The 10689-nt window shown below is 30.7% G+C and overlaps 2 protein-coding genes across 2 annotated transcripts; both read left to right on the top strand.

Annotated features, from left to right (window-relative positions):
- The first annotated feature begins 2334 nt into the window (after positions 1–2334).
- LOC145319888 (uncharacterized) lies at positions 2335–7041 on the top strand. Its single transcript, XM_080162294.1, has 7 exons — positions 2335–2547; positions 2808–2886; positions 3238–3414; positions 3835–3959; positions 4271–4352; positions 5749–5808; positions 6300–7041. Exons 1-7 carry the CDS (start codon positions 2501–2503, stop codon positions 6387–6389), a joined length of 660 nt encoding a protein of 219 aa, XP_080018420.1. The 5' UTR covers positions 2335–2500; the 3' UTR covers positions 6390–7041.
- Positions 7027–10681, top strand: LOC145319897 (putative RNA-binding protein EIF1AD). Its single transcript, XM_080162301.1, has 6 exons — positions 7027–7152; positions 8092–8177; positions 8729–8799; positions 9264–9385; positions 10125–10192; positions 10545–10681. Exons 1-6 carry the CDS (start codon positions 7066–7068, stop codon positions 10594–10596), a joined length of 486 nt encoding a protein of 161 aa, XP_080018427.1. The 5' UTR covers positions 7027–7065; the 3' UTR covers positions 10597–10681.
- Positions 10682–10689: the final 8 nt, after the last annotated feature.

Raw genomic sequence — 10689 nt, 5'->3', positions numbered from 1 at the left:
AAATCGTATTGTCTTACTCAACGCAGGGAGGGAGAAATTCAGACACATTGCTAAAAAAATTGAAAATTTGAAGTGCAAGTAATACTTGAGTTACAATAAATCTAAAATATGTTTTGGAAAGGTCTTAAAAATGTCTAAAACATTTGGTTTGAATTTTAAAAATATTGCCCACCCTCAAGCCGCCAGGGGGGAAAAACCGAAACGGTAAGAAAAAGTATGCCTCATACGGGGTGAGATGGGGTGAACTTCCCACGGATAAAATCTAAGGAAATTTTGCAATCTCATTATTAAGCATGTCTTGTTGCCGCGTTTTTCGGCGTATAATGGTAGCACTATTATTGGGCTAATAGTAACCGCTCAAAAATACCTTATATTTAAGGACTTCCAATGGCCCTAAAAAAAATTAAATATTAATATTTTTTTGTAAAAAACAATAAATGAGGCCATAATTAAATTATTTATGCAAAAAAAATTATTAATATATGTTAAATAAGACCAATGATATGATGTTTTTAACACCTACCAAAAGGATAAATTTTGTCGGGATTTGGGCAAAATATCGCATTGACTAAAGTTATTTACAAAAGATACACTACACTACGCTGCAGGGCCGCAGTGATTAAGTTTAAATGCCTTTCATGAAACTATACCTTTAACTAATTCAAACATGTAAACAAACTTTGGGTCGATATTTCATTTAAAAAAAGAAATATCTAAAATTCTTCTAATAAACAAAAATAAACTCTAGATAAGCATGTATTTATGTAATATCATAAAATAACTTTCTTCGTGGATATAGGAAAAGAAAAATAGATGTTGATATAATTAACTATTTTTATAGTCGATCTTGGACTTCTTTGGGCCTTAGAACTTAGGCAACATTTATTATTTTCATGACTTTTGGGGGAACGACGTTGTTATTTCTTAACTTGGGTTATGGGAGTAAAAAAGCTTTAAAGGCAAATATTAGTGATAAAATGAAATAAATATATTTACAAAAACCAGCTTTAAAATTAAACATTTTTTTACTTTCAACTATATCTTATTATTTAATTCCTAAATTGATTAAAAAATTAAAATGTCGAATCTTTCTAAATAATTATTAAAATAAATACAGATAAAGAGCTAAAAATAAAATAATTTCCAATATCCATGCATTTGAATTTCTTTAGGGCTTAAATTAAAACTAAAAGTAGTAACTGGAGTAGAGCCGCAAACACGGGAAAATTGTGACCTAAAGCGCAATTAGCACGAAAATGCCGCTGAGCCCAGTTCTCAGAATTTTCACACAAATCAAAACTTTTTGCGCGTAGCGATAATATCTTAGATGTTTTTCCCTTTTCCAAAAGGATCAATGATATGATTTTTTTACATAAAAAACTGAACTATTAAATTTTATTTTAGATGTTAAATAACATCTTTAATTTTAATGAAAAATAACAAATAGTTAAAACGTAAATGTGATATACATGAGATAAAACAGAAAAGGAAAAAAAAACAAGAGAATCTTTCAGACATGCTCTCAAAATAAATAGTAAATGTCGTCTTGATAAAAATCATATAAGTTTATAAGAATAATTATAAAATTCATTAAAACATTTTTTCGTAAGAAATAAGTAAGGTATTTAATATTCACAGCTTGGATTGATTTTGTACTACGCACAGTGCCCCAGAAAAGTAAAAAAAATTACAGAGAGTATTTTTTTAATATTTGATAAAATTTTATTAAAATATCAATAAGTAAACATAAATATTTCAAAATTTTAGCGAAAAATAATAATAGGGGCTTTACCCAAGGGGCGTCAAGGGGATCCGTAAAAAATGTCGAATCAGCACTTTTGGAAGCTGTAACTCCCTTTGTTTTTGAGCTACATGACATATAATAAAATTTGTGACACAATTTTTAGTATAGGATTGTCAATATTTGTTAACTAAGTGGTTGCATAACACACGAAAATCCTAACCACTTTCTATTTTTAGATTTTAATAATGCATTATATCAAGTTTCAATTATACAACTTTACTGCCAGGGACATTTACTGCATTATGACAAATTTCTTACTTGTATAAATTTTTTTTATGAAAGAAAAAAAAATATTTTCAATAACAAATAAAAATTAAAAAGTTCTTTACAAAGGAAAAATAGACCATTGAATTATGGCAACCTTGCAATATCCCAAGTTGGAGAACCCTGTTCTTGAAGTGCGTTTGCCGCGTAGAATCTTCTAGTATATCGTTATGTTTACACACACGCACACACTGACGGGCGGGCACACTGCTTCTGCTTCATAGAGGGGAGCAGTGAGCACTAAAATTGCACGAGTTATTACGTAATTTTAAGATAATTGTGTTTTATATACTAAAATCGAAATTTTAAAAAGAATAGAATAGATTTAAGAATTTTTTTTAAAATTTAAATTCTTTTAAGAACGTTTTAGTATATTTGTTAATTTTTTTTTGTATGATCGATTAATTTTAGATTCAATATTTTAAATGAAAAATGACAAGATTTCATAATCAGCTCAGAGATTTAGAAGAGATATGCAAGTAAGTTTTAATAAATTCATGATAAAAATTGTAGAAACACAAGTTTACACCTGTACGTACATCTAGTACATTTAAAAACAAAAATAATATATGTATATTCGTTTTTCAAAAGATTTTATGCCGGATTTCTTTGAATTTTTTTTACATTCAAATCTTTTTATGATTAAATACTACTAGCTCTGTTTAACTTACTTACGTCTGTTTACCCTATGTGTCTTTTCTGTGCTTCGCTACTTAAGTTTGTCTTTATCCTTGTGTAGTTCTCAGAAGGCACTGGCAAACGAAATTGGCAGGGAAATTCTGTCTATTTGTAACAGAGAAACTTCATGGAATTTTCAGGTAGGATAGAATTTTTATTTTATTGAAATGGTAGATGCTCAATTTCATCCCTAGGATGGAGACTAGGGGAGGGGGTATGGTGGGACTTATTTTTTGATTATAATTGGGGGGACAGTATCCTATGTAGGAAAAGAAACAAAAAGGTATAAGTCCAATTTCTTGTGTTATAATGCAATAAAATCCCGTTATTTTTAAAATACCAAATAAGTAAAAAGTATTTAAACACATTCTCTATAGATTATTTTGCATGCTTTTGTGCCCTAAGATATTGTCCTAACTTTCATGTCATGAATTGTGAATCCTTTTATTCTTGGAATGTTAAATATCCATTACCCTTTTTTGATGTTATAGGAGGCTTACCAGAAAATCGACGAACTGCACGCATTCAGCCAAAGGAAGGAGAATGAAGACAGTGAGATAGTAAAGGACAGACAGGGCCTTGTGGAGACTGAAAAGAATATCCAAACTCTGAAAGAACAAACTACTCTGTTGAAACAGAATATCCATGAAACCAATAGAAATATGGAGGTTTGTATTTAGAAGACAAATTAAAGCATCTAGATAAGATTAAGCATATCTCCTCGCTAATGATGAGTAGATAGGCTACTTTAAAACTATTTCAACACGTCATAGAAGTTTATGATACCGGACTTAACCTCTCGCTTTATATTTTGTTGCTTTCTATTATCACTAGCGGCTACGCCCCTAGAGGCCTATGAGAAGTTACCCTGTTAAGGAGAACCTGATCGGTTCAGCGGTTAGCGAGATCCTTCGGTACAGACACACAGACATCCTGTTACTTTAGTATAAGGATTACATTTTTTTTATACTTGCTAAGCCACATGACTTAAAAAAGTTTTCATACTTTTTTTTTCTCTGCTACTTTGTGATATAGTTCAATCCTCGAATAACATATGTAATATCTATGTTGATTTATAAAAAATGTAGGCAAGCCATGAAAGACTGCGTCAGGAGATGGCACAAATGTCTGGTAGTGAAGCAGATCGCAGGGTCAAGGAGCTGGAGGCTCAACTTACCAAGCTCGGCAATGCTCTTGGATTGAATGTCATTAGGTAAGGTTTAATATTTTTTAAAAACATTATTTAAATTCGTTTTCCCAGTGAGGAGGTAATAATGATGATAGGAATTGCGATTGAGACAAAATTGTTCATTGTTGTACCCTTTTTTTCCTGAGTATTTAAAACAACCTAATATGAAACATATTTTCCCCACAACTTCTTGAATGTTTTTGTACTTGACTCTAACTTGATTGCATGCTTATGTAAATCTTATATCTCAGAAAAATTACTCAATTTTATCATATTTAAAAGAAAAAGGCTTTTTTTTGTCTTTTGCTATACCTAATATAAGCAAATTGTTTCAGATCAACCCATGGGTCCCTTATACTGACATTCAGTAATCTAGATAGAGTCAACCCGGATCAAGTTAATTCTATTGAAATCAAGGTAGGTTCAACATTAGGTGATATTTATATACTTTCCAGACACGGCGCGGTAAATCAAAACTAATTGGATTTCTGCTCTGTCACAAATTTAACCAATAGATTTCAGGGTCGCCACATTTTGTCGATATATTTCCCCAAAGTTTATAGTGATTTTTTACATGTAATAAAACAATTTTTGAAGTTAAATTATAGCTTAAGATAAAGAAAACTAGTTTATTTATCTATATTAATTCTTAAATTAACTGGTTTATAAATAAAATTTCTCAAAAATGACTACTAAAGTTTAAGAATTTTAAAGTCTGATAATTTTTAAAATAGAGCTTTTACACTCATTTTTTAGAAAGTATTTAAAAGAAAATACATTTTTAAACATACCCTAGCAATTTCTTTTCATTCTTATCACTAGAACCAACTGTCTGTTACTTTTTATAAAAATGGGGTCATTATATTCTTCGTTAAGGTATGTGTTTTAAGACTGTAATACAGGAGTAGAATGCTAAAATTTGAAATGGCAGTAGCTCTAATATCATACAATATGAAATTGTGAAGAAATGGCTGCAAAACTGCTGTTGCCGCCAAAAATTGGTAATCCCCCCAAAAAAATTTTGCTTGTTCTTAATAAATTAGACAATTTTGAAAAACTTTAAGGCTCAATGATCGAGTAAAAACAATGTCCTAGTTGGACCCAAGCATAACTGAGATAAGTAAACCTATAGTAGAAACCAATCCATTGCTTTGACCTAAGAAGGAAGGCACAAATTACGGGTAAGACGGTACTAACCACTATCGCACGTAGTATAGCTAGATATCTTATGTTCAAATGCAGATTTTCACAACCATATTTAAAGTTTTAATTTGTTCTTTAGAAGCTATGCAATACAAAAAAATGTATTTCCTAAATTTTAATGAATATTATTTTTCAAGGGGAAAAAGTTTCCAAATTGGCAACCATGTTATAAACTATTACTGGCTGTACTCTGTACAGCTGATATAACAGCTGATCCTAAACATTTCAAATGTTCAGAAGTTACAATAGGATTAGGAAAAATATGTTCTTTAACGTACTGTGATTATTTGGTGTAAAGTGACTCTTTAGATGCAAAATGATTTGTAGTGACTCAAATTTTATAGTACAGTAGAAGTGCTTGCCTAAGGCGCGGTGCATAACAGTGGGAACTCTCTAGCATCTAGGTAGTCTGTATTCGAGGGGAGAGGGAGATCGGAGAAAGATACAATGTGAAGCTTCCATTCCTATAATGGATAACCTGATTAAGTCAGCGGTTACACTAATAAAAAAGATGCTACCTTGTTTTTAAAAAGTGTAGGTATGTTATTATGCAATTAGGTGTTACAGAACTTTTTTCTATTTTTTATATATGAATTTGAATTTATTTTAGGTTGTTGATAGAAAATGGACGTTTGTACACTCCAATCCCAACATTCCTAACATTGACGAGGTAAGCTAATTTTATTTATTTTCAGAGCCAACGATATTTTATGACCCACCTGGGTTTGTGCGTCATTTCTCAAAATTATTATAATGGTTAGGTTACTTAGAGATTGCATTGATTTAAGTATTTGGGATCAAGCTTTGAGACTGGTACGAGTGCTTGTTTAAACATAGTTACTTGACACAAAATAAATACAACAGAATATGCCCTATGCCATTACAAGAATTTTGGATTTTATAGACCAATCATATAGTCAGTATTAGACATTACTAAGGACACATATTTATCCAGTTTTGATTTTATTACTAATATCTTTAACTAGTTGTTGCACCCATAGCCTCCAAGGGAGGGCAGGGGGGAGAACAAGAAAATGGCTTTTACCCCCCCCCCCCCACCCCGACATTTACTAAGTAAAATCAAGTAAAACATTTCTTGAGATATTTAGCTTTAGACAAAAAACCCTACAAATGAAACAAATTAAATCATTTTACTTTTAGTTGGTAAGAATCCTGAACGAGACGAATAATCTATCCGGATTTATCTCTTCTGTCCGAAGAGTGTTTGTCAAGATTGCAAAACAAGAATGAAATGTCCACAACAAGTTAATGGTTTCTTAAAAATATTGTAGGGTAATATATGATTATTGTTTTTGTATTATAAATGACTATGTAAACTTAAAATACCTTAGTTTTTTTTTATAATGAATTGTATTGACGTAACAAAAACGTTGTACCTAAAATTAACTAAACATAACTTACGCTTATGTAGTACCTGAATTGAATTTTTTATAAAATATAAAAGACTAACACTGAAAATATTATGTTTTATTAAGTTTTGTATTTTAAAAATACTCCTGTATAATTATGTTATAACTTTAAATTGATTATTTATTTTGGAAAGATAGATAGAGATAAATTCTTAAGAAATAATAATATTTTAGGACAAACTCGCATCGTCTCATACCTTAATTGAACTGAACTAACCCACCCACTTAATTTATGTTCTAAAAGAAAAGGTAAAAAAAAATTTGGGGGTCAATTTTGTCTAGAGGTGATTTCTTTCGGGAAAAGTTTTAAACCTTTCCAGAAACTTAAAGAAGCTGTATTGTAAAGGAGAACCATATCGGTTCAGTGGTAAGCGAACAAAATTGGTTTTAAATTAATCCTATAATTTTGCTTTTAATAACCGCGAAAAGATGTCTTTACTCTTTAATACTATGCAATAAATAACTTTTCCAGATTTGAATTGTTAATATGAGTGAGCATGTCATCTGCTACTAAGAGGAAACATGTGACTAAGGAGGTCATAGAAGAATACAGACTCCCGCAAGATGGCGAACAGATTGTAAAAGTAAGTTTATTGTAGAGTAGTTGCGCTCCTAGGACAATTTAAAAAACCTACTTCAATAGAAATATAAGAATAGAAGCATATTCTGAACCCTTTTTTAAAAAATGATAGACTCGCTTCTCGATAGTGAGGCAAAATTATTTTTGTGAAAAATCATCCAATTCCAAAAGCACATTAAAAATCTACAAAAATTAAACAAAATCATATGTTAATAACCCTTTTAAGATTTAATCTAATTTTTATAATTTTTTTTATTCGATTTTGGAGGATTTTTCTAAAATAGTTTTGCCTCACCAGCGAGTAGCCAGCCTAACTTTTTTTAAAAGAATCCGCCTCTGTCTGAAGCTTTCAAATTTAAGACGAAATTTATGGGCAATTAATTCTGATTCCGCAAAGCTTTCTACTAAGAAATATACTGTTTACAGCTGACTTTTATCTATGTATGAAATTAAAAAAAAATGCGTTCGTAACAAAATGTGTACACAATTTTTACCAATGAAATTAAATGTATGTACCGATGCGATTCTCCTATTGGCTCAATCAGACATTACCTCTCTTTCTTAGTACATTTATTCCCACTTCCATCAACGTTAAATATTACAGTAATGTTTATTAACTTTCAATAACAGGTTGTAAATATTAACCAATGAAAAAATATGGCAAAAGCATAGAAATTTTTATGTTTGACTTGTGGAAATTTGCCTTATGTTTTGGTAAAACAATCTTTTGTCCCTGGGGTGACTTCATTTATCACTTTTCTTCTTTTTCTCATATTTTTTCTCTTTCCTATTTCTTTTTGCTCTTACTATTTTTATCTATTCATGTATTCCTTTGTTTGTTGCTTATAGTTTCAAACAGCTTCGCTACAATTGAACGCAATCGTCCTTGTTACTTTATTTTCGTGGATTATGTCATCCTTGTTCTATTATTTTTTTTACAAAGGTTGTAGGAGGGCGAGGAAACAATCTTCATGAGGTCTCTGATCCGAAAGGAGAAACTTTTCTTGTGTCTATGCCAAACAAATTTAGGTTAGTACAGTATTTCCTTGCATAAATGTTGTACTTGTTAAAAAAATATCAAGGTCAACAATATTAGTACAGCAATGGTACACATTTAATTCATAAACAAGACTTTTAATCATGCTATTTCAAGTTTTAGGAAGAAAAAAGTTTTTGGTTTCATTTTAATATAATTTAATATATAAGTGAATCTTGGTAACAGTTTAATTGACTTGCGGGCGGAAATAATTCATACTGTAGCCGCGCTTCTATAAAATTGTGGCTAGAACACAAAAATACAAATTACACTTTGACATGGAAATGATTTAGCTACTAGTTTTTTTCTTCTCCTGATTTAAGCATATTTTTACATGATTTAAAGCAAAAATATGTTTCAAAAAGTTGATTTGCCCTAAAAATAGCAAAAATAACGGCAAAATCGCAAATTTTCAGATCGAAATTCGAATTTTAAGTGCCATTTACACATTGATTACGAGATGGTTGCATTTCTTTCTTGCTCTTTTTTGCAAAGATTACTTTTCTTTAGTATTAGTGGATATAACTTAAATTCTAAATTTCAGGAAGAACGTGTGGATCAAACGCGGTGATTTTGTGTTCGTTTCTCCAATTGAAGAAGGAGATAAAGTGAAAGGTCAGGAATAAAGTGATAAGAATATTAATTAGGAAATCGATCATACAAACACATATAGACAAAGAGTGACCGTGCTTTCAATATGAAAGGAACATAATGTTCATTTCTAAATAAATTGTGTATAATGCAACTTATGTAATGTAAACGTACTACCTTTTAGACCTTATTATAGATATACTAAGCTTTAAAATTGTGATCAAAGTAATGATAAAAGCTTAAATTCAATGGGATAATTCTATTTTCATCAAAATAACATGAATTTGATTTACTTCAGGATACATTGATTACAGGATTGCCCCCTTTGTGTTAGTGCCCCATAAGGCATACTGAAAAAAATATCCCCGCGTCTTATTTTTTATTTCATTTGCAAGGTGAGAGGGAGGAGGGTTTCTGTGCTCGCTGTGCACATTGAGGAAAGCATCTAAAAAGATTCATTATTTCTTATCCCTTTATCCGTGTTCAAGGTGAAATCTCAACTGTCCTCTACAAGGACCAGATAAAATACCTAAAGAGCGAGGGAGCCTGGCCGAAAGAATTTGATGAATCAGATACCCCTTTGGATAAACTGAACCAGTTGAGTGTCAAGGTAAAGTATTCTAATATGGTAGTATAAGGCTGGCAATCCGCCCAATTTTTGGACCCAATATCCGAATCCGAAATCCAATTAGGTAGGTAGTAATTTGGCAATCTAAAAATAAAATATTTACAAAAATATTGACATGAATACAAATCCATTTTCTTATATTGGATATATTGACAGGGGAAAATTTGTAAATAAAGGTTGCTAACATGGACATCATCTATTGGCAAGTTCGTTCATTCAGTAGGAGAGAATGGGAGGGGGGATTATTATTTTAGCCAGGAACTAGTTTCACAGTTATTAAGAGTTCATGATAATCTGGTGTAAGATACAAGTAATGATTAATCCATTATACATTAGGTACTGTATTTTACACAGGGGTGTTTATTCTGCACAAGATTCTTTTTTTATTTTCCCTGCTGCAAAGTTTTAATTTTTTTTCCCCTCCTAGTTTTTTCCAGCAAGGAAGGAAATAAAATGGAAAAATATTTTCAAAACTCTTAATTTTATTCATATTATCCCCCCTCCCACATATTCTCTTAATTTTTTTAACCAAAAAGGTGAGAAAAATAAAAAAAAAATGTTTTTAGTTCTCTTAATTTTTACATTTTTTCCCCCCAACAACATATTTTTTTTATTTGTTCCCCCCCCCCCTTTCCTCACCAGGGTCAAATTTGAAAATATACACCCATGATTTTACACTTAAGAAAAGTATTGATTCTCTCTTATGAATATTATTTTTTAGGAGGAGTCAGAAGGAAGTGAATGTTCTGATAGCGATAATGATGACGATCTCTTCCAAAATACAAACAGGTAACTTTTGTTGTTTTCATCTAGAAAACCACATTATAGTATTAATGTTTTAATCTATAGAGATTAGTTAATATTATATATTGGATTATAAATTATACAATAACCATGTGCCTAAAGAGATATCGTGTCAAGTCCCAATGAACTTGAACGTGGAGCATGAACGGGCCCTAGTGGCTATATAAGGTATCTCGTCCTACTCCATGACTACTTATTTTTAAAACACCACACTCACATTGTCTCATTCCCAAAGATCTCTATGAGAAAAATATACATATCTGTTTTATGTATTTGAAAAGAAAGAAACACTAAAAGATCTATAGATATTAAATATATATCTTATTTCAATTTTCAGACCTGTGTATGAAACCTCTTCCGATTCAGAAGAAAGTTCCGACAACGAATAGATGATTTAAAGCCATAAAATTTTATATCAAAAACTACACTAAAACTTGTGATTATCGTTCATTAATGCTAGTTAGGTGAGCTAAAAAACAAAC

The sequence above is a fragment of the Acartia tonsa genome, chromosome 1 (genome assembly GCF_053477335.1).
Source record: "Acartia tonsa isolate MP-2025a chromosome 1, ASM5347733v1, whole genome shotgun sequence".
NCBI classification, from domain to species: Eukaryota; Metazoa; Arthropoda; class Copepoda; order Calanoida; family Acartiidae; genus Acartia; species Acartia tonsa.
This window is presented reverse-complemented; position numbering and strand designations above follow the sequence as displayed.